General features: G+C 42.3%; 3 protein-coding genes across 6 annotated transcripts; all 3 read left to right on the forward strand.

Annotated features, from left to right (window-relative positions):
- The first annotated feature begins 1,287 nt into the window (after positions 1–1,287).
- On the forward strand, positions 1,288–12,744 carry tmem176 (transmembrane protein 176). Its single transcript, XM_029749837.1, has 7 exons — positions 1,288–1,438; positions 1,615–1,765; positions 2,216–2,326; positions 2,538–2,594; positions 6,310–6,480; positions 10,651–10,767; positions 12,415–12,744. The coding sequence occupies exons 2-7, from the start codon at positions 1,640–1,642 to the stop codon at positions 12,472–12,474; spliced, it is 642 nt and encodes a 213-aa protein (XP_029605697.1). The 5' UTR covers positions 1,288–1,438; positions 1,615–1,639; the 3' UTR covers positions 12,475–12,744.
- Positions 12,745–14,609: 1,865 nt separating this feature from the next.
- On the forward strand, positions 14,610–17,383 carry si:dkey-9i23.14 (L-asparaginase). 4 transcript variants are annotated; one of them, XM_029749835.1, is made up of 7 exons: positions 14,610–14,700; positions 15,244–15,380; positions 15,510–15,605; positions 15,699–15,859; positions 16,002–16,085; positions 16,253–16,415; positions 17,092–17,383. In XM_029749835.1, exons 2-7 carry the CDS (start codon positions 15,246–15,248, stop codon positions 17,242–17,244), a joined length of 792 nt encoding a protein of 263 aa, XP_029605695.1. In that variant the 5' UTR covers positions 14,610–14,700; positions 15,244–15,245; the 3' UTR covers positions 17,245–17,383. The 4 variants fall into 4 exon arrangements, with proteins under 4 accessions (XP_029605695.1, XP_029605696.1, XP_029605694.1 ...); XM_029749836.1 differs by having other exon boundaries at positions 14,620–14,734; XM_029749834.1 differs by lacking the exon at positions 14,610–14,700 and adding an exon at positions 14,910–14,939.
- A 1,512-nt stretch (positions 17,384–18,895) lies between these two features.
- On the forward strand, positions 18,896–21,130 carry LOC115191861 (transmembrane protein 109). The gene is made up of 3 exons (XM_029749838.1): positions 18,896–19,341; positions 19,586–19,688; positions 20,471–21,130. The coding sequence occupies exons 1-3, from the start codon at positions 19,141–19,143 to the stop codon at positions 20,827–20,829; spliced, it is 663 nt and encodes a 220-aa protein (XP_029605698.1). The 5' UTR covers positions 18,896–19,140; the 3' UTR covers positions 20,830–21,130.
- Positions 21,131–23,598: the final 2,468 nt, after the last annotated feature.

Genomic DNA, 23,598 nt, shown 5'->3' on the forward strand with positions numbered 1-23,598 from the left:
ATTGCCAAAATCCCGAAGTATCCCTTCAAGCATGTGCATGTGCATGTTGAGCTGTAACTGCAAGAGGGGCGAGGTGCATTTGACCTAGCAAGGACTTGGATTGTAGTGATGAGTGGTGTGAATGACTGGATGAGAGAGAGAGGGAGAGAGATAGAGAGAGCCAGAGAGCGGGAGAGAGAGAGATTGAGACAGGAGGAGAGAGAGAAGGTGCGAGAAAAGACGGGTGGAGAGAAGGTGGAGAGGGAAAGAAGCACGGAGGGAGGGGGAGAGAGAGTCAGAGAGAGAGAATAAGAGAAAAAAGGAGAGGGGAGAGAGGCGGAGAGGGGAGAGAGGCAGGGAGGGAGGGAGGGGGGGGTCTGAGAGAGAGAATTAAACCACATGTCTGAGTTGGCCTAGTCCCCATTGGATATAGTGGAATGTTGCTGCTGGATGAAAAACAGATGTGCACAGTGGGCTTGGGGAGAGACGGGGGCGGGGGGAGATGTATTACAATTGAATCAAGATATGGGGGCATGGGAACATTTCATTTCCAGACCAGCTTCACCAAACATTATTCTAGAGCGTAGAACGCTGTTCAAACACAGACCTCACTGCATGCACTATGCACTCTACTGTATTCGAAGTGGGGAAGGGTTTGCTTGTTTAGGCCAAGCAAACGAAATAAGAGGAGGGGAGAGAGGGAAGAAAACAAAGCAGGGGAAAGAGCAATGAACTACGGTACATTAACACGGTCCAGCCGACTGGTCTGAACTGTATTGACGCAACATGAAGTTCAAGGACAAGTGAATGAGAGGGGGGCTTGGGCAGGGCACCATGCACAAATATCCGCCATAATAGAAAGATAGTCTTCTTTTATTTATTTAATTAGCCTACATGTTATTAAACCTTTATTTAAAGATACAGGTCAGTTAAAAACAAATGTATAACGCCTATTTACCATTCTTATTTCTCAATAATCTTGTTCTGTTGCCTACACATCAGGGCTAAACTGCCATATTCTCTCGATTCGCCCCTGAAGATCAGCGCAACTTCATCCACCATTTACGTAAATTCATCAGCTATTTAAAAACGGACTTACCTTGATGAAAACAGCCCCTGTTGTATGCACACGGTCCTTTGTTGTTGCAGAATGACCGTGTAGGTCCAGGCTGTCACAAAAACGGTTGCTACGAATGTTTATATTGACTATTGTATCACTGTCTCCCAAGACGAGGGGGTGACAGTGGGCTAGGGGTGGAGGCTTCGCACCAGTGAAAGTAAGCTAATCCTACTCGTGTTTCGTTCGTGCCAAGAACGGGCGGAGACACAAAAAGTTAAGGGAACGGACGCGGACTGGCTATGTTGCGAAATCTAATTTTCTAATTCGTAGATTAGGCAACAAGAAGTTGAGTTTGTGGAATTAGGCATACTAAAGTGATTTTGTATCTGAAAGGAAAAGGTAAGATGCGTCGATTATCCTAATAGGATTTTTGATTGTATAACGGTCCACCCAGGAGGTTTCACTATTGTTGTATAATTAATAAGAATTTAAACAAAAGTGTTGGTAAGGTCAATCTCTTTAATAGCCTAACAATTGAACACACATTGCGTATTGTCCTTTTCCTTGAACCCCAGCGCCAAAGGACTCCAGAGCGCAAGGATGGCTGTGTCGGTCTCAAGGGACCTGTCAGTGAGCGTGACGACGGACATCAACTCGGATAAACTGACCGACAGACAGCGGGCTCTGCGCGAGAGCATTCAGAAAGGCGAGCCAAAGGCTTTGGGGGTGAGCGTCAGATGTCAAAGACTATTTGTACTTTTTTTATAGACGGAGATACTACAATAGGGGGTGGTTATTATTGCATGTTGTGTTCAGCCCTGTGCATTTAGTGTCCTGCTTTAATTTTTTTCCCCTTCACATTATGTTTGACTGATGCATTTAAGAATCAAATATGTATTTGTACATGACTCATTATATTTACTGTCTCTATAAAGATGTCAGACATTGATTTGTGGTGAACGACTGGAACCTAATGTGTTTGTGTCAATAAGTCAATCATATTATAAAACCCTTTTTACATCAGCAGTTCCCACAAAGTGTATTTACAGTAAACCGGCCTGTGTGTGTGATTGTGTGTGTTCTATCTATCTATCTATCTATCTATCTATCTATCTATCTATCTATCTATCTATCTACCTACCTACCTACCTACCTACCTATCTATCTATCTGGCAGGTGTCCCAGGTAATGATTGGGTTGATGGTGATGTCCTACTCCATCCCCCTTCTCTCCACTGAGTTCACAGAGGTCGTGACCTTTGGGGTACCCTGGTGGAGTGGCCTATCGGTAACCGAGTAACCTAACCTTCACTCATACTCACTCTCTGTACTGAATGGTTACATAAGTTATTCTATCAAATTTGTTATTGTGATTACCAGTTTTTTTTTTAAGTGTTGCCATTCAATTTCATTATTGTTTTATCAGCCACTCATTCTTTTAATCATTGGTTATGATATTTTATTGACAATTGGGAGTTGTTTATATCTGCTGTGTCTAGTTCATAGCAGCAGGAGTCATTGCCATAGTGATGGAGAAACACAGCAGTATGAAATCGGTGAGTATGAATACCACTACACGGTATGCTTGCGTACACACACTCACACTAGTGATCTCATAACCGGTTATATCCGCGGGTTGTCCAGGTTTAGGGCAATGATGTATATAAACTCTGGATTGCTGATTCTATGTATTGGCCAATGAGAGGCTTTGAAGCCACTGGTCGGCAATATTAGCACTCCCCAGAAAAGCAGTCCTCCACAGAGAAAAATAGTAATGGCGTCTTTTTGTAGGCACTACCTCCGCCATGGTTCATTGGACAAAGCCTATGGGAAAATGAATGGTGTTTTTGTAGGGTTTTTTGTTTAAAACCTCTTAAAGGGTTGCAGCCTTTTTTTCAATTTCCGCCTAAAATGAAATCTAATTGCCTGTAGCTCAGGACCTGAAGCAAGGATATGCATATTCTTCATACTTTTTGAAAGGAAACACTTTGAATTTTGTGGAAATGTGAAATTAATGTAAGCGCATATAACACATTAGATCTGGTAAAAGATAATAGAAATAAAAAACATGCGGTTTCCCAAAAATAATTGTTGCATCATCTTTTAAATGCAAGAGAAAGGTCAAGACAGTGGGCCAATTGTGCGCCGCCCAATGGGACTCCCAATGCGCCGCCCAATGGGACCGGGTGTGATACAGCCCAGAATTGAACCAAGGTCTGTAATGACGCCTCTAGCACTGAGATGCAGTGCCTTAGACCGCTGCACCACTCGGGAGCCTAACATTACCATACATAACTATAGAGAACATACAGAAATCCCATGGCAATAAAACATTTAAGTTACACACTGCCAGGAATGTCATACATGATGGATCATTAGCTTCCCTACAGAAAAGACAGCAGGTGTGGGGTGTGGCAAACTGTAGAACCCAGTTCCAACATTTGAATATAAAAATGGATTTTATCAAACACAACTACGCTACATTTTATGGGATCCTTATGATGACAAATCAGATAAAGATTACTGAATGTGTAACGTTCGGCGTCTGGTGACGAGGAAGCGGACCAAAACGCAGCTGGGAGCGAACACATGTTTATTCAACACACTGGAATTAAACATGTACACAAAATCAAGAAAAAATGCCAATACGTTACGTGCTCAAACAAAGAGACAACACCCCACAAACAGCGTGGGGAAAACAGCACTTAAATGTGATCCCAATCAGAGACAATTAGCGACAGCTGTCTCTGATTGGGAATCGACAGAACCCAACATAGAATTTCCCACCTAGAGCCTACACAAGGCTAAAACGTAAACAAAACACAAACCAAGGAAAAATACCTAACATGACACACCCTGACCCAATATACCCGACTTCGCTGGTCAGGGCGTGACAGAATGTAAGTACATTATTTACCTTCAGAGGTGAATGTATCAAACCAGTTGCCATGATAAAAGTGTTTTGTTGTTGTGCACTATCCTGAAACAATAGCATGGTATTTTTTCACTGTAATAGCTACTGTAAATTGGACACTGCAGTTAGATTAACAATAAGACATGTCTATGTCCTAGAAAGTTGGCTGTTGTTTACAACGTCATTCTAGTCACATTATCGCATATTGAGCAACAACTGTCCCGGTTTAGGGACACCGATCCCATAGAGGTTCAACGCTCAAAATAAGGTTTGTAGTAAACACAGGCTTAGGAGATCTTATACGTTTAGTTCTATGAGATAATCTTCATCAGCTAACATCACCTTTTGTGAATTTTGAAGAATTTATGTAATTAAAAAAAGCACATTAAGCACTTCATAATAAAGGCTTCATAATTCATAAAGGTCATGTTAACTGACTCCTATCATCTCATAGAACAAAACTTATAAGATCTCCTAAGCCTGTGTTAACCTTTGACCTTATTGTCAGTGTTCATTTTTTACATAGGGATGGCTGAATGAACCAGAGGTAACTAATTTCCGGGTTTTAGGACTACAAGTTGGCGAGTTCTATAGGATTGAATGGAATTCAACATTATTTCATTTAAATGTTTCAAGGACAAAATTGCATGCATTTAAGTATTTTTGTTGTTTTAGTGGGGACAGTAACATTAATACTTTCAAAAACTTATACTTTAAGGAAAATGTTTTTAGATATTGCTTTATTTGTATGTTTAACGCATATCGTATCATTTAAAAGTATGCGTTAAGGTTTACATTTTAGCAGACACTCTTATCCAGAGCGACTTACAGTAGTGGATGCATACATTTCATAATTTGTTTTTCTTCTCCGTACTGGTCCCCCGTGGGAATCGAACCCACAACCCTGGCATTGCAAACACCATGCTCTACCAACTGAGCCACACGGCTCGGCTGTTAGAGAATAAACGTGGCAATAGCTACCAAATTTTTTTTACAACGTTGTTGGAGTGCCAAGATGGAGGCACGGTGGGTTCAAAACAGTGTCCCCTATCATCTAGTGTTTATTTATACATCATTAGTTTAGGGTTATGAAATATTATGAAAATTAAGGGCGGGTAGGTGGCAGTTGGGTTGAATAAAGAGAAAATAATACATAAAAAAATCTATACATGTATCATTGTTGTGCAATTTATATCTAGGCCTATAGACTGCATTTAGGGTTTTCTTTCATGTTTTTGGCATTAGTGTGAAAGCCTAAACTTTGGGGCCTAACTTTACGCTTGCCAAATAGCCTACACGCCAAACGCTTTTGGGAGCACACATCGAACCACTGAGGCAAAAAGGACAATCCCGGAGTTTAATTCAATAAGAGAAAAGCTGCAAAATAGAGAGTTGAAAATACAGAGACGGGAGGGCCATAAAAGTCCTGTTTGGGAAAGATTTGGTGAAGTGGTAAAAGAGGATAATAACAGTGCATATATTATGTGTGAAGATTGTGAGGCGCTATACGACAGTCACAAGATGGGGACTTCAAATAGGCCTGTGACACGTCAAGGGAACTGAAGCCTACTGTTCAGATGGGTTTAATTGAAACTGAAATCTGGACACTAACTTCTCACATAGTCTTAATATTAACTCCTGCAGAATTAAGCATTTCTAGGGTAAAATGATACAACAAATGTACATTTTGACTCGGGAACAGGAGTAGAGAAATTGTATTTATTTATTTCAGAATCTTGAGAGAATGTGAATGCACAGTTAGGGACCGGCTGTAGAGCTGCGATCTATCAGCGTCATAAAAGCTGACAGTATTTCAACCACATAAATATGCATCCAAGCCAAACTCAAATCTTATCAGAAACATGTTGGGTCATTTTCACAGCTTTCAATTTCCTTACAACTGGTCAAACTGATTCTGGTGTGCAAGGGTTTATTTCGTTTTCTAGGGAAACATATAATGACAGAAGAAAAGCTGCATGTATCCAATAATAGACAAGTTGACTCACAAATAGCCTAGCAAAATTATAAGCAGAAACATATCTAAAATAGACACACAAAAAATCCTCCACCCCCTGTCAAAAAGAATTCTGCCATCTCTGACTCTAGCCTACAGCGCATTTATTTATTTATTTGTGGGTCGGGTGCGAGCCTCAGATTTTCACTTTATCACAGATAGTCACACACACACACACACACACACACACACACACACACACACACACACACACACACACACACACACCCTACATTATAAAAATGTACACTATAATCAATGAGGTCTGGCCCCTGACTCCCACCCCTATCTCTTCCTCCCTCTCTCTCTCTCTCTCTCTTTCTCTCTCCCTCTGTCCCTCTAGCTGGGTGTGTGTATGGTGGTGACACTGGTGGCCATTTTGGTTTCTCTCCTGGCCCTCATCTTCTACTTCATTGATCTCCACAATAACCCAGAGACACCGTGTAACCACCCCCTGGCCCCCGCAACACACTACGGGGAGGAGTATGAATGTGACCACCAGCACTATGCCACTGTTAGTACCTCTTTCATCATTGGTCTGTGTGTGTGTGCGTGTGTGCGTTAGTGTGTGTGTGTGTGTGTGTGTGTGTGTGTGTGTGTGTGTGTGTGTGTGTGTGTGTGTGTGTGTGTGTGTGTGCGTGTGTGTGTGTGTGTGTGCGTGTCGCCAGTATCCAGTATCAGTCAAAAGTTTGGACACACCTACTCGTTCAAGGGTTTTTATTTATTTGTACTATTTTCTACATTGTAGAATAATAGTGAAGACATCAAAACTATGAAATCACACATATGGATTCATGTAGTAACCAAAAAAGTGTTAACCTCTACGGGCTAGGGGGCAGCATTGAGAATTTTGGAAAAAATATGTGCCCATTTTTAACTGCCTCCTACACCAACTCAGAAGCTAGAATATGCATATTATTATTATTCAGGTTTGGATAGAAAACACCCTAAAGTTTCTAAAACTGTTTGAATGGTGTCTGTGAGTATAACAGAACTCCTATGGCAGGCAAAAACCTGACAAGGTTTCATGCAGGAAGTGGCCTGTCAGACAAGGAGTCGTGCGTCTTGCATCTGTTTATTGAAGAGTAAGGATCTTAGCTGTAACGTGACAATTCCTAGGGCTCCAATAGGCTCTCAGAACCCGGGAAAAACAGGAACGATGACGAGGCGGCCTCTGGCTGAAACAGATTATCGCCTTTGCCAAGTGGCCGATCAGAGGGTCATTGAATGAGGCGCGTGCACGATTCGCCCCCGTGGAGAAATTTCATTCGGCTGTTTAGGCTCATTGCAGATTCCCGGTCGGAATATTATCGCTTTTCTACGAGATAAATGGCATAAAAATTGGTTTTAAACAGCGGTTGACATGCTTCGAAGTACGGTAATGGAATATTTACAATTTTTTTGTCACGTAATGCGCCATGCTCGTGGCCGTGATTTGCCTTTGGGATAGTGTCTAGAACTCACGAACAAACGTCGTTGATGGAACATAACGATGGATTATTTGGGACCAAACCTACATTTGTTATTGAAGTAGAAGTCCTGGGAGTGCATTCTGACGAAGAACAAGAAAGGTAATAACATTTTTCTTATAGGAAATGTGATTTTGGTGAAGGCTAATCTTGCCGGGTGTCTAAATAGCTAGCCCGTGATGGCTGGGCTATGTACTTAGAATATTGCAAAATGTGCTTCATCCGAAAAGCTATTTTAAAATCGGACATATCGAGTGCATAGAGGAGTAATGTATCTATAATTCTTAAAATAATTGTTATGCTTTTTGTGAACGTTTATCGTGAGTAATTTAGCAAACTGTTAGTAAATTCCCCGGAAGTTTGCGGGGGTTATGCTTTTTCTGAACGTCACATGCTAATGTAAAAAGCTGTTTTTTGATATAAATATGAACTTGATTGAACAGACATGCATGTATTGTATAACATAATGTCCTAGGTGTGTCATCTGATGAAGATCATAAAAGGTTAGTGCTGCATTTAGCTGTGGTTTGGGTTTATGTGACATGATATGCTAGCTTGAAAAATGGGTGTCTGATTATTTCTGGCTGGGCACTCTCCTGACATAATCTAATGTTTTGCTTTCGTTGTAAAGCCTTTTTGAAATCGGACAGTGTGGTTAGATTAACGAGATTCTTGTCTTTAAATAGCTGTAAAATAGTCATATGTTTGAGAAATTGAAGTAATAGTATTTCAAACGATTCAAAAATCGCGCCACTGGATTGAAGTGGCTGTTACGTAGGTGGGACGAATTCGTCCCACATGCGCCAGAGAGGTTAAACAACTCAAAATATATTTTAGATTCTTCAAAGTAGCCACCCTTTTCCTCGATGACAGCTTTGCACACTCTTGGCATTCTCTCAACCAACTTCATGAGGTAGTCACCTGGAATGCATGTCAATTAACAGGTGAGCCTTGTTAAAAGTTAATTTGCAGAATTTCTTTCCTTCTTAATGCGTTTGAGACAATCAGTTGTGTTGTGACAAGGTAGGATTGGTATACAGAAGATAGCCCTATTTGGTAAAAGACCAATTCAATATTATAGCAAGAACAGCTCAAATAAGCAAAGAGAAACAACATTCCATCATTACTTTAAGACATGAAGGTCAGTCAATACGGAACATTTCTTCAAGTGCAGTTGCAAAAACCATCAAGCGCTATGAAGAAATTGGCTCTCATGAGGACCGCCACAGGAAAGGAAGACCCAGAGTTACCTCTGCTGTAGAGGTAATAAAAAGAAGAGACTTGTTTCAGTCAGGAAGTTAAAGCTTGGTCACAAATGGGTCTTGCAAATGGACAATGACCCCAAGCATACTTCCAAAGTTGTGGCAAAATGGCTTCTGGACAACAAAGTCAAGGTATTGGAGTGGCCATCACAAAGCTCTGACCTCAATCCTATAGAACATGTGTGGGCAGAACTGAAAAAGTGTTGTGAGCAAGGAGGCCTACAAACCTGACTCAGTTACACCAGCTCTGTGAGGAAAAATGGGCTAAAATTCACCCAACATTGTGGGAAGGTTGTGGAATGCTACCCGAAACGTTTGACCCAAGTTAAACAACTTAAAGGCAATGCTACCAAATACTAATTGAGTGTATGTAAACTTCTGACCCACTGGGAATGTGATGAAATAAATAAAAGCTGAAATAAATCATTCTCTCTACTATTATTCTGACATTTCACATTCTTAAAATAAGGTGGTGATCCTAACTGACCTAAGACAGGGAATTTTTACTAGGATTAAATGTCAGGAATTGTGAAAAACTGAATTTAAATGTATTTGTCTAAGGTGTATGTAAACTTCCGACTTCAACTGTATATACTGTATTCTATTTTATTCTACTGTATCTTAGTCTATGCCGCTCTGACATTGCTCATCCATATATTTATATATATTCTTAATTCCATTCCTTTACTTAGATTTGTGTGTATTGGATATATGTTGTGAAATTGTTAGATATTACTTGTTAGATATTACTGCACTGTTGTACTAGAAACACAAGGATTTCGCTACACCCGCAATAAAATCTGCTAAACACATGTATGTGACCAATAATATTTGATTTGATGTGATGGTTGAATTGCTGCAAAGAAACCACTACTAAAGGACATCAATAACAAGAAGAGACTTGCTTGGGCCAAGAAACACGAGCAATGGACATTATGCCGGTTGAAATCTGTCCTTTGGTCTGATGAGTCCAAATTTGAGATTTTTGGTTCCAACCGCCTTGTCTTTGTGAGACGCAGAGTAGGTGAACGGATGATCTCCGCATGTGTACTTCCCACCGTGAAGCATGGAGGAGAAGGTGTGATGGTGTGGGGGTGCTTTGAGGGTGACGCTGTCTGTGATTTATTTAGAATTCAAGGCACACTTAACCAACATGGCTACCACAGCATTCTGCAGCGATACGGCATCCCATCTGGTTTGCGCTTAGTGGGACTATCATTTGTTTTTCAACAGGACAATGACCCAAAACACACCTCCAGGCTGTGTAACGGCTATTTGACCAAGAAGGAGAGTGATGGAGTACTGCATCAGATGACCTGACCTCCACAATCACCTGACCTCAACCCAATTGAGATGGTTTGGGATGAGTTGGACTGCAGAGTGAAGGAAAAGCAGCCGACAAGTGCTAAGCATATGTGGGAACTCCTTCAAGACTGTTGGAAAAGCATTCCTCATGAAGCTGGTTGAGATAATGCCAAGAGTGTGCAAAGCTGTTATCAAGGCAAAGGGTGGCTACTTTAAAGAATCTAGAATATAAAATATATTTTGATTTGTTTAACCCTTTTTTGGTTACTAGATGATTCCATATGTGTTATTGCATAGTTTTGATGTCTTCACTATTATTCTACAATGTAGAAAATAGTAAAAATAAAGAAAAACCCTTGAATGAGTAGGTGTGTCCAAACTTTTAACTGGTACTGTACGTTGTTACCCCAAGGTGTTTGTGATGCATCATGTTTATAACTCATTGAGAAATGATATTTCATCTGAAATGATAAATCTCTCATATTCAAATGATCTGTTTCATCACAATGCAATATTACAAACGATGTGTGACAAATGTTCTTACAAATTACTTGCTCTCAGTTTAACTTTAGCTCTCTCTGACTCTCCCTCGCTCCCCGCTCTCTCTCTCTCTCTCTCTCTCTCTCTCTCTCTCTTTTTTTACCTCAGGTGTTCAGTTATGGAGTAAAGTCGTCCCTCCTTCTCTTTACCATCATCCAGATCATCGTCTCCTCGACGCTCTCTTACATGCTGTACAAAAAGAGGAGGGGTTTTGGACCATACTCAGTAAGACAGACAGGAAAATACATTAAAGGGGAACTTTAGTATTTAATTGAATTTACAGTTGTAGATTACAAGATTACCATGTACATTATATTTAGTATTTATTAGGATCCCCATTCTGCAGCTACTCTTCCTGGGGTCCAAACAGGGTTAAAAAAAAATGACATCACAGTAAAACACAACACCCTACATCATAAATGACATTACATCATAAAATACATTATTACTCTATTATTACAAATGTACAATATAACGTCCACAATACCACAACATTACAATGTGTATGTATGTGTGTAGAGTACATGCAGATTACAGATTACAGTGTCTCCTGGCCCATAGACTACTTTCCGGGTTAGGAACCATCGAACCATCTAGGCCGTCATTGTAAATAAGAATTTGTTAGTAACTGACTTGCCTAGTTAAATAAAGGTTGAATAAAATAAAGTAAAACAATTTTAAAATACTTCCCCTTTAATATTTTGTTTATCACTGTAATATTCGTTATTATCTGGGGTATTATTGCTTAATTACCATGATCATATTCATCATAGGATGTGGTGGGAATAGATATTTTAATTTGTTCACTTGGATTTATTTGCGGATATGTTCAGTCTAAATGTTATTATTATATGTTTATTGTTTATAATCACAACATATGCTTGCCATATTTAAAACAAAAGTGCTGGCAATGAGGAATAATATTCCAAGACAGAATCCAAACAAAATAAAAGGGCGATAAAAACGACGCCCATTCATTCAGAGATTGTTTCTGTACAAATAAAATATTTACAAGATTGTGTAAATACACAGAGGATGCCACAGGGCAGGCAATAGAGTAGTGGCAATAGAGTAGTGACAATAGAGTAGTGACAATAGAGTTGTGGCAATAGAGTAGTGGCAATAGAGTAGTGGCAATAGAGTAGTGGCAATAGAGTAGTGGCAATAGAGTAGTGGCAATAAAGTAGTGACAATAGAGTAGTGACAATAGAGTTGTGGCAATAGAGTAGTGGCAATAGAGTAGTGACAATAGAGTAGTGACAATAGAGTAGTGACAATAGAGTTGTGGCAATATGGGTAGTGGCAATAGAGTAGTGGCAATAGAGTAGTGGCAATAGAGTAGTGGCAATAGAGTAGTGGCAATAGAGTAGTGGCAATAGAGTTGTGGCAATAGAGTAGTGACAATAGAGTAGTGACAATAGAGTTGTGGCAATAGAGTAGTGGCAATAGAGTAGTGACAATAGAGTAGTGACAATAGAGTTGTGGCAATAGAGTAGTGGCAATAGAGTAGTGGCAATAGAGTAGTGGCAATAGAGTAGTGACAATAGAGTAGTGGCAATAGAGTAGTGGCAATAGAGTAGTGGCAATAGAGTAGTGGCAATAGAGTTGTGGCAATAGAGTAGTGGCAATAGAGTAGTGGCAATAGAGTTGTGGCAATAGAGTAGTGGCAATAGAGTAGTGGCAATAGAGTAGTGGCAATAGAGTTGTGGCAATAGAGTAGTGGCAATAGAGTAGTGGCAATAGAGTAGTGGCAATAGAGTAGTGCCGTTGAAATTACCGCCAGGGACACCTGAAGTCAATGTAAAATGTCCCTTCACATTAGTTAATCTGTTTTTCTACTCTCCTTTTTCTTTCTTTCTCTCTCTCTTCCAGTCTCTCAATCAAGATGTTCCCTCGACTCCCATACAGGTCACTGCCCCCGACTTCAACTGACCAATAACAGCTGCAGAAGGACTTTAACTGACCAATCACATCTACAGACAGATTTCCACCAATTCCCCTGTTATGATACTGATGATTTGTCCGCCACTGATGGTTTGTTTAAGTTTCTACCATTGTGGCTTTATGTTATGTCTTTGAATGTGTAACATGAAGCTGTGGAATTGATTTGGATGTGATTCCATAGTATGCAGTGTTTTACTACAATGCAGTGTTAAATAATGGTTTAATTTTCCCTAAAATAAAATCATTTATATAAAAAAATACTGTTCTTCAAAATGCATTTGTAAAATGACCTCCATCTGTTCTGATAGTAAGTCCCGCTCATCTTCTCTCCGGAGAGTCAGGACAAAGTGTTCTCTCTCTCTAGAACACAAGTAAGCCTTGTCCGAGCCAAAACGGCCCATAGGGGCTGGAGCCTATCGCCTGTTTCTGCAGCGTGAGGCAGCTTGATGCACAAGTACACCTCATGGACAGGACGCTAGAATACCTAGAATGATAGAACAACATGAAGAAGGTTTAGACAGCAATGTCATCAAATGTCATCATAAGATTCTCCAGGAAGTGTTTCTGTAACATTTACATTTTACATTTAAGTCATTTAGCAGACGCTCTTATCCAGAGCGACTTACAAATTGGTGCATTCACCTTATGATATCCAGTGGAACAACCACTTTACAATAGTGCATCTAAATCTTTTTTGGGGGGGGGTTAGAAGGATTACTTTATCCTATCCCAGGTATTCCTTAAAGAGGTGGGGTTTCAGGTGTCTCCGGAAGGTAATGATTGACTCCGCTGTCCTGGCGTCGGGAGGGAGCTTGTTCCACCATTGGGGTGCCAGAGCAGCGAACAGTTTTGACTGGGCTGAGCGGGAACTGTGCTTCCTCAGAGGTAGGGAGGCGAGCAGGCCAGAGGTGGATGAACGCAGTGCCCTTGTTTGGGTGTAGGGCCTGATCAGAGCCTGAAGGTACGGAGGTGCCGTTCCCCTCACAGCTCCGTAGGCAAGCACCATGGACTTGTAGCGGATGCGAGCTTCAACTGGAAGCCAGTGGAGAGAGCGGAGGAGCGGGGTGACGTGAGAGAACTTGGGAAGGTTGAACACCAGACGGGCTGCGGCGTTCTGGATGAGTTGTAGGGGTTTAATTGCACAGGCAGGGAGCCCAGCCAACAGCGAGTTGCAGTAATCAGGTTATGTATGTGCTCTGGGAGCCAGATGGAACCTCCAGTGAATGGATGGAACTGAATGGAACCATTTGAAACAGTTGACTTCATTTTGGTTGGCTCCCATGTACAGTACACTTCCTGGTATCGTTCGAATCAAAGCCTTTTCTCCCATTCTAGGCACCAGGCCATAGAGATTATTTTCTCGTCTCTATCCATTCGAAACACACACACACACACACACACACACACACACACACACACACACACACACACACACACACACACACACACACACACACACACACACACACACACACACACACACACACACACTGTGACTGGGCCGTCCAGCTGCCGACCTCCTGACCTCCCTCATCTCTTCCTGTTCTGTTCCCTCACAGTCTCTTCTTTCAGAGACATGGAATGTAACCCAAATGGCACCCTATTCCCTATATAGTGCACTACTGGTCAAAAGTAGTGCACTATATAGGGTATAGGGTGCCATTTGGGAGGGAGGCAGGGTTACAGGGTAGTGGAGTGGCTGAGCCGTTCACTGCTTCAATGGAGTCTGACTCCAGATTATTCAAAAAACTAATTGTTTTGTTCCTCTCTGGCCCTCTCTTCCATTCCATCTCACACTCTCCCTCCCTCCCTCCCACACACACACCCACACACAATCCACCCCTCTCTTTTTCCATCCACCCTTCCTAACCTTCTTTTTTTCCCATATCATTCTTTCTCGCTCTTTACATTTACTTATTCACTCCATCATTACATTTGTTTTTAGTTATGAGGGACACATATTAAAAGCCCTTTATAAATAAATATACATGATTATTTTCTCTCCCTCCCTCTTTTTCCCTCTCGCTGAACATCTCCCTGGTGTCAGAAGGGATGACGTCTTTATTTGTAATTTGAGTAACCTAGCAACATATCTCTGTTCTTTCTGCCAAGGAATTTTCAGTACACGGAAGACTTCTGTCCAACGGCCACAAATATACCATCATCATGGTCGTCAACATCCCATTGCTTTCACTGACAATTGACAGCAACAGGGTGAACATTTGTTTTCTTGCCTAAACAACCCAAGGTCTTTACAAATAGTGAATTGAATCTACTGTGTCTGGTCGAAGAACAAGTGTATGCACATTTGTCATTTTGCGCCACCAAAAGAGGCTCGTATTTAGATCAATATATAGCTTTGCTACCACCTAGTGGACATGACCAGTTGTAAAACAAAAACAACAAAATAATTTGGCCACTCATCTCGCGCGCGCCCTCCAACGGTTGTGTTGGTTTGTTGACAAGCTCTAATACCTTGATGAGCAAACTAGTTTGCTTACATGAACTAACTGTTCAATGTTTATAAAGTAACGTGATACTATAGAAAGGTAGTAAGCTACTTTAGTTAGTTCACCACTTCAATATGCAGCAGAGAGAAGATAGCTAAGTGCTGCAATTAGCTAGCTATCTGAACTTGATGTGCTAGCTAGCTACTAGTAACGTTAGCAGAGTAGCTAGATAGCTCGGTAGCTTTGATATTTTACCCATTCTGCGTGATTATCTATCGTAATACATACCACCTGCTCTTTGTCCCAGCTATGGAGAAACCCCCAGCGAGGGACCTCAGCCTAAAACCGATCGTGATCGCAGGCCCTGTGATCAGGGACAAGACGTTTCTGCAATGGCTAGGCAAGGTCCTAGAGCTCAGCTGGCTGCGGAACAAGGACATAGAGGCAAGGCCATATGAGTTCACCTATAATTTGGATAGACTCATTTGCCCATTTATCAGTGATGTTACACCTGACTTGCACACCTACTCCATGATGATAAATACCTGGTTCAACTCTTTGTGTTTCCTTCAGGAGCGCAAGGGACTGTTGGGAGAGTTGCTTCCCTCCTTCGCTAACGGAGCTGTAGAGAACAACGACTTCCTCTCCCTCCAGGAGATCCTAGAAAATGTGTGTGTGTGTGTGTCTGTGTTTTCTTTATTTAGGTACATTTTCTTCTCTCTCACACACACTTGTCTTGCATATACCCCCCCCCCCCCTCAGATGGATGTGAACTGTGGGGACTATGACGGCACCAAACCCCTGCTGAAGGCCTGTGAGATCGGTAACCTGGACATGGTCAAGTACCTGCTGGCCAAAGGAGCCTCCCAGCATTTGAAAGACCGCTTCGGAAACACACCCCTACGCCTGGCCATTATCAACAGGTAGCCCACTCACCCTGCTCTGCTTTGTCAAAGCGTCATTGTAAGCAGTCGACCTGGAATAAGTCTAGAAGTGGACTAATAAAGCAACATTGAAAGCACACACACTAAAGCCAGATAATGGTGGCTCACATTTGCATGTCAGGCATTATGACGTCGTCAAGTTCCTGAGGATGAGAGAGGCATCACTGGCCATGCCCTCAGTGAGGATCGGCGTGGAGCTGCTGCAGTGAGTAACTCCTTATTCATAAACATGAATCATTTTGAGTCGTGCTTTCATTATTCAAAAATAAGATGCCACTCTTGTTATAGAAATATTGACCCACGTCTCTCTCTCCCCCTCCTCCCATTTCCCGCCATCTCCCTCCCTCTCCCACCCCCCTCCCTCCCTCTCAGGGCGGTGGCCAAGAAAGACTACCAGCTGCTTCATGCCTGGGCGCTGTCTGGAGTAGACATGGACTCTAAGGACTACAATGGACGCACGGCCATGCACCTGGCTGTGAAGATGAGGGACACAGTCATGGTCCGCAGGCTGCTGGAGTATGGGGCAACCCCGCTGGTAAGAACCAGGGTCATATTCATTATTGAAAAATGTAGCAAAACTCTGAGCAACTGAAAAAACGAAAACAAGCATTTCTTATTGGACAAGTTCAGGTAGTCCATCCCAGTTCCTCAAAGTTTCGACCCGTTTTCTTCCATTTCGTGCCTAGTGAATACAGCCCCTGATCTACCAAATGGGTTAGACGGAAGGGGAGGTGTGAGGTATTAGAAGCCGTGGGGCAGTATGGGGCCACCCTCTGATAAGAACCAGGGTCATGTTCACTCACTAGGCACTAAACGGAAGCAAACAGGCTGAAACAGGGAGGTACTATCTGAACTTGTCCAATAAGAAACACATTTTCAGTTGCACAATGTTTTGAAAGGTTTTGCTACAGTGCGACCCTGCTCATCTCAGGGTGGGGTAGGAGAGGTAAAAGAGGTAGTAATTTAATCTTCACCAAAGTACTGTAGCAACTGGACCGTTATGCCACCTAAGTGTTTTTACTCCACAGTTAGAGTTTCAGCAGCATCCTCAACATACCACCACTACATCTGACAATTGAAATGAATGTCCTTTTTCCAAATTCACCTTAGAGTCCGATCCACTCCTCCACCTTGCCTCACCTCTCTTCTCGTGTCCTCTCTCCTGCCCTTCCTCTTCTCTTCTCTCTTTCCTCTCCTCCCCTCCCACCCAGGAGATAGATATCTGGGGCCAGACTCCGGTGGACGAGGCCCGTAAAGGCAACATGTTGAGGATCATGCTGGCGTTCCACCCCCTCTTCACTGAGCAGTTCACCACCAAGCTGGCCTACCTGACCTGCAAGGCCCAATCCCAGAGGAACAAGTAATGGAAGAAGACCCTGACGTTTGTCCCAAATGGTACCCTATTCCCTATATAGTGCACTACTTTTGACCAGGACCATAGGGAATAAAATAAACACCAGGGCCCATGATAACAGTTGAATAAATAAACTTTAATTTCACTTATTTTGTTCAGACATTTATTTTAGCTATTTTGTGTGTGATATAAACACCTACTACATATTTTTAAGCGGTCGAACAAATAGACAACAACAGGAGATGAGGGTATGAAAATAAAGGTTGGTATAAAATAAAATACATTTGGTGCCGTCAACTGCCAAACGTTGTCGAACGTTGCAGATAGAAATGACAATAACAGAGCTAATGTGAATCCTTATTCTGCATGTCAGAGAAGCATGTTTGTTCTACATGGCCTATTTCAATCGGAACGTTCTGAAACGTTGCGACCTGCAGGATAAGCTATTTAATGTCGACTTCTTGACAGTAGGTGGCGAGCGTGTCCTACTTCCCCTTTTCTACCCGGTGGGCAGGTTTTACGGCGTCAACGTTTCAGGAATTTCATCCAGTCCTCGCAAACCCTCATTTAAATTGCAAATAGAAAGCTAGGGCAAGTTAACTTGATTTTAGCCTGATCGGAAAAAAATAAATAAACAGTGGTGTGAAGAAGATAATGAGGGAATAATAGTCGATCAATATATTAGTAATCAGTTGTATTATTGTATTGCCGTGTATACAGATGGTTCGAAGGATACGATGAATGGGGAGACGGGAGCAAGTGTATTTATTATTGAGTTCGATGTTAGTCTATGCAAGTCTAACAAATGATTTGTCTGTATATTCAACAGAAATGCTTGCGATAATTGTTGGATAGCAATGGATAGAGGAGGTGCAACCAAGAAGAGTAGTAATATGTTCGAACTCTGCATCGGTTTTGTGTAGTTTAAGATCTGGAAAGTCAGAACGTGATGATTTATGGTTAGAAGTAATGATGCAGTTGTTGGGGTTACAAAGAAATGGTATTGACATTTAGTTCGGTTGGATTCCGGCTCATGCAGGAGTTTATGGAAATAATATAATAGATATAACAGCAAAAAGAGCAGTGAAAAGTACTATTGTGGATATACAGGTGCAGTTGGGTAGAGGAGAAATTAAAACATTCATTCGAAAAAATGGGTTAGATTGCTGGCAGAGACATTGGGATGAAGGTAGTAAGGGCAGACATTTTTAGAGTTCAAGGAAATCTTTACGGGAGATGGTGTCATGTAATGAGAACAGAAGGGAGGAGGTTATGTTGTGTAGGATGAGATTAGGGCATACGGGATTGAATTCATTTTTGAAATTGATAGGAAATATGGTACTGGAATGTGTAATGGCTGTATGGTAGAGGAAACGGTTGAACACGTATTACTATTTTGTGGAATGTGTGTAGAAAGGGCGAGTGTGTTTGACAGGGTCAGAGGTTGGACGGGAGTGGGTGGTATTTTGGGTGGGGGTGATGGGAGTGGTGAGGTTTGCACGGAGTTATTTTATTAGAAATCCAGGGTTAGTCAAGAGAATATACTGTAGTGGTATAGGTAGGTCGTCACACTCCAGTACAGTAGGTGGCGGTGTATGCACTTGTCAGTTGAACGCGATTTGCCAATCAAACTTAAAGATGAAGAAGGGCAACGCAACTACTGTAGTACATTTTGAGTTGGCCTGCCCACTTTCTATATCCTGGAAACTGTAGTTAGACTATGTTTTTTTTCTTTCCATATGTAAGACATAGGCCACATTGAAGCCAATATGTTTCTGTCCGTAGAGTGGCCAGTTTAGATTGTTGTAGCATATGCTTATGCAGTGAAACCATACTCAACTAAATCTAAAGACGTTGGATGTTTTTTTTAATTGTTTGACTTTACGTAAGGCGTCTGGGGGAAAAAATGAAAGTATGTTTCGTCTTGTGTGTGCTGAGCACCGTGGTAGTTACTTGTTCGGGAGAATATAGTCGCTTCGAGAAGTCATTTAACTATTCCCCGGGAATGATGCAAGTCCTCCGGGAGACGCTCACGGATTTGTCCCAGGAGGCGCACGGTTACCTTGTCCACCTGGTCGGTGCGCGGTCTGTTGAAACTGCACAGAAGGTGAGGAACAAAGAATAGCCTGCTCTAAATTCAATTTAACAGTAGTATGTATCACAAATTCTTAGTCTAATGATATCAGTTCTTTTGTCGAATTAGGTAGGTGGAAGTAGCAACAAGTCGGCCTATACGGGAACCCTTGTGCATGCTTGTTTTATTTCCGTATTTAGTGGCCCATGTGTTTGCCTCAAACAGAACCCTATATCAACTCTCTCTCTCTCTCTCTCTCTCTCTCCCCTCCTATCAGTGTTTCTTTCGGGTGGTCAAGTATCTGGCTGCGGTAGCGGCCAGTGGCGCAAATGTGGTTATGAAGTACCTCACCCAGTTCCTGAGGGCAGCAGGAGTTGATGGTAAACGGCTGCTCTAGGATCATTCATTATAATATTAAAGGCAACACTGATGCTAAATCAGCACTCCTATTCCCACTTTATGAATACAGGCCCAGAAAGCTAATGCAATACTCCAGTTAGTCACCAATACTGTTCCCAGAGAGCTAAAGCATGTCATGCGCAGACTTTTGTTTCAGCCCAGCACTAACACACCTAATCAATGTCTTGATGAACAGTTGACTAGTTGGATCTGGTGTTTTAGAGCTGGGCTGGAGCAAAAAAACCCTGCACAACCTGTAGCTCCCCAGGACCAGGGCTGAAAACCAGTGTACTATTCAATCATAGAACAGACAGTTGTCAATACATAAATAGTAATTTCAAGTAAATCATTCCTATGTCATCTATTGATTGATCCCATATTGTGCAACATCTCAACACACAACCCATGTACAGCACTAGATACACTCTCACATTGTAATTTACTGTAATTGTTCTCTGTAAACACACAACACAACTGGATGAAAGTCTGACCTGCCAAGGGAGCCCTTTGCCCACTGACAGACATGCCCTGGATTAGGTGTGTGCCAGACGGGCAAACCTTTTTCTCCACATTGCCAAAAAGTAACCTACTAGGCTTTGTGACTGTAACTACCGGTACAATAATTACATAGTAACACACTGCTAAGACTACGTTTTTGCCACATCTTGGAATGGAGACAAGTAAAGGAAGCATTTTTAAGAATACTAGGCCAGAAAATGCGCTAATATCATGTTGTATTTCTCTCTTTTGATCTCTCCTCCAGTTGAAATGCCTGTTAACAGTATCACCCCAGATGCTGTGGTCTATATCGGTCAGTGGCTTCTGCTGGCTCTCATTGGCTACTGGCTGTTGTCCCTGGCCTTCCAATTGGTGGCATCCACTCTGAGGCGGGTCCTGTGGCTACTGAAGCTGGGTGTGGTTTTAGGACTGTTTGGCCTGATCCTAAGCGACCGCAGCGCTGGAACAGAGACTACGGTGCTGCGATTGGCCGGACTGGTGAGCGTCTGCGTCCTATTGGGTATCGGGCATTCTGGCACCGGGGGCGACAAAACCGACCTTGAGGATCAAGTGAGGGTGCTAGAGAGACAAGTGAGAGAAATGGAGAGGAGGAGTGAGGGATGAATGGATGGGAACTGAAAGGCCTTGTTTTGAACATAATCTAGGTCTTGGATCGTAACCACGACGTTGTACATAACGTTTTGTTTGCAAATGTTTTGGTAATCGTTTTGCATAATAAAGAGTTAGCCTTTTTCATAAAGATCTCTTAGTTATTTTGTGTGTGAAACAGAATTGACAGCTGATTAGCTTGTTTTCAAGGAGATATGGTATTTTCTGTTTATTGAGGTGGATATGTGCATTTCCTACCGACTATTCTGCTATAAATGCTATTTATATTCGTAGAATAAAAACAAACTAAACATTCCATAAGGTCTAACGATATGGCGTTGGAAATGATATTTTCTTCATGTCTACACTGATCACCTTTCATTCTCACTCCTCCAGTTATGGCGGCATACAACACAAACAAGTTCTCAAATCAAACAAATGGATACATACTTCCTATTACCTACATTTGAGATTTGTCCATTCCTTTTAAAGTGTGTGTGTGTGTAGTGGGATGAGACGGTGAGAAAAGCAGTTCTGGAAGAACGTTTTAAAAGTGACTCCAAAAGCTTGAGCTTGATCAAGCGGCATCAGACCTTCTCCAATTGAGATTCTCCCCTTGACCAACTAGGGCCAGGTGTTTTTCCAGTTCTGGTTACATGGTCTGGAAATGCCCTGTCCCTGACTATAATAATGTAGAATTCATTTTCCTCACCCCCTGACCTGACATGGGGTACATTCATTAGGAACCTAATGGAAGCAACCAGGTTGAAACGGGTAGGGACTAACTGAATTTGTCCCCAAAATACATTTTTCCATTGCAAAACTGTTTTCTTCATTGTGCACTTATGAATACACCCCAGGACAATCTCCCTTTGGTAGAGATGAAGGCACTGGGTGTGTTTGCGTGGTGAGGCTTAAGCAAATGACTAGACGAAATTCGAGGAGTGAAATCGGGAGAGGAGCAACTGCAACAGCCAAGAGTTGGACACGTGGTTTTACAACAAATCTCGGATGAACATAGCAGTGTGCCATTGTTATAAAAGTATTTCTTTATAGTGTTAAAATAATCATGTCTCCAACTCCCATATCACACAATCATAATTTGCAATCATATGTGTGTACTTTGTATAAACAATGAGAGAGAGAGACTCATATCACATTCATTTTGTATATATCCACTGTATACATAAATCGAGGCAAAGTTGGTTCCTGTTTCAGTCATGTCTTTGGTCATGTTCGTGTGGGTCAAACAAAAACAGCTTAATGATTGGGCGACACTAGAGCCTCCCGCAATGCAGGTGATGGCTGCAGGATGAAGTAGGTGACTGATAAAGGAATTTTATATCTTAATGATAATAATCAATAAGCCTTGACTAATTCCCAAGATTTGTAAGACAATGGGTTAAATAATTAGGCAAGGACTCAGCTTTCTGCAAAAGGTTCATTCGGCTTTATGCAGAGAACGTTCTGAGGTCAAGATAACAAAACAGTCATTATGTAGTTTCTCTCTACTCACGCACGTGCATTTACCGCTACACACAAAGTGTTGGTGAACTGCATCCCCCCTTTGACTTCCCACACTGTTTATCACTATCCTGCTCTGCCTGTTCCTTTCCCTCAACGTTAGGAACCCCTTGAACTTTTTACTCCCTCTACTATATGTCCCCTGCTCTCTTGGGCACACTAAATACACACACACATTTCTCTCCCTCTCCAGCCTCTACTAGACTTTCTGGGACTAATCGATCAAATCAAAATCAAATCAAATTTATTTATATAGCCCTTCGTACATCAGCTGAAATCTCAAAGTGCTGTACAGAAACCCAGCCTAAAACCCCAAACAGCAAGCAATGCATGTGAAAGAAGCACGGTGGCTGGGAAAAACTCCCTAGGAAAAACTCCTGAGAAAGGCCAAAAACCTAGGAAGAAACCTAGAGAGGAACCAGGCTATGAGGGGTGGCCAGTCCTCTTCTGGCTGTGCCGGGTGGATATTATAACAGAACATGGTCAAGATGTTAAAATGTTCGTAAATGACCAGCATGGTCAAATAATAATAATCATAGTAATTGTCGAGGGTGCAACAAGCACGTCCGGTGAACAGGTCAGGGTTCCGTAGCCGCAGGCAGAACAGTTGAAACTGGAGCAGCAGCATGGCCAGGTGGACTGGGGACAGCAAGGAGTCATCATGCCAGGTAGTCCTAGGGCTCAGGTCCTCCGAGAGAAAGAAAGAAAGAAAGAGAGAATTAGAGAGAGCATATTTACATTCACACAGGACACTGGATAAGACAAGAGAATACTCCAGATGTAACAGACTGACCCTAGCCCCCCGACACATAAACTACTGCAGCATAAATACTGGAGGCTGAGACAGGAGGGATCAGAAGACACTGTGGCCCCATCCGATGATACCCCCGGACAGGGCCAAACAGGCAGGATATAACCCCACCCACTTTGCCAAAGCACAGCCCCCACACCACTAGAGGGATATCTACAACCACCAACTTACCGTCCGAAGACAAGGCCGAGTATAGCCCACAAAGATGTCTGCCACGGCACAACCCAAGGGGGGGGCGCCAACCCAGACAGGAAGACCACGTCAGTGGCTCAACCTACTCAAGTGACGCACCCCTCCCATGGACGGCATGGAAGAACACCAGTAAGTCAGTGACTCAGCCCCTGTAAAAGGGTTAGAGGCAGAGAATCCCAGTGGGAAGAGGGGAACCGACAAGGCAGAGACAGCAAGGGCGGTTCGTTGCTCCAGCCTTTCCGTTCACCTTCACACTC

The sequence above is a fragment of the Salmo trutta genome, chromosome 4 (genome assembly GCF_901001165.1).
Source record: "Salmo trutta chromosome 4, fSalTru1.1, whole genome shotgun sequence".
Classification (NCBI taxonomy): Eukaryota; Metazoa; Chordata; class Actinopteri; order Salmoniformes; family Salmonidae; genus Salmo; species Salmo trutta.

Excerpts from the sequence above, each read along its gene's own strand:
- tmem176 (XM_029749837.1), top strand. The coding sequence starts at position 1,640 with ATGGCTGTGTCGGTCTCAAGGGACCTGTCAGTGAGCGTGACGACGGAC. Across the intron at positions 1,766-2,215 it reads GCGAGCCAAAGGCTTTGGGG|GTGTCCCAGGTAATGATTGG; the intron begins GTGAGCGTCAGA and ends TCTATCTGGCAG. Across the intron at positions 2,327-2,537 it reads CCTGGTGGAGTGGCCTATCG|TTCATAGCAGCAGGAGTCAT; the intron begins GTAACCGAGTAA and ends TGCTGTGTCTAG.
- LOC115191861 (XM_029749838.1), top strand. The coding sequence starts at position 19,141 with ATGAAAGTATGTTTCGTCTTGTGTGTGCTGAGCACCGTGGTAGTTACT. Across the intron at positions 19,342-19,585 it reads CTGTTGAAACTGCACAGAAG|TGTTTCTTTCGGGTGGTCAA; the intron begins GTGAGGAACAAA and ends CCCTCCTATCAG. Across the intron at positions 19,689-20,470 it reads GAGGGCAGCAGGAGTTGATG|TTGAAATGCCTGTTAACAGT; the intron begins GTAAACGGCTGC and ends TCTCTCCTCCAG.
- si:dkey-9i23.14 (XM_029749835.1), top strand. The coding sequence starts at position 15,246 with ATGGAGAAACCCCCAGCGAGGGACCTCAGCCTAAAACCGATCGTGATC. Across the intron at positions 15,606-15,698 it reads TCCAGGAGATCCTAGAAAAT|ATGGATGTGAACTGTGGGGA; the intron begins GTGTGTGTGTGT and ends CCCCCCCCTCAG. Across the intron at positions 16,086-16,252 it reads ATCGGCGTGGAGCTGCTGCA|GGCGGTGGCCAAGAAAGACT; the intron begins GTGAGTAACTCC and ends CCTCCCTCTCAG.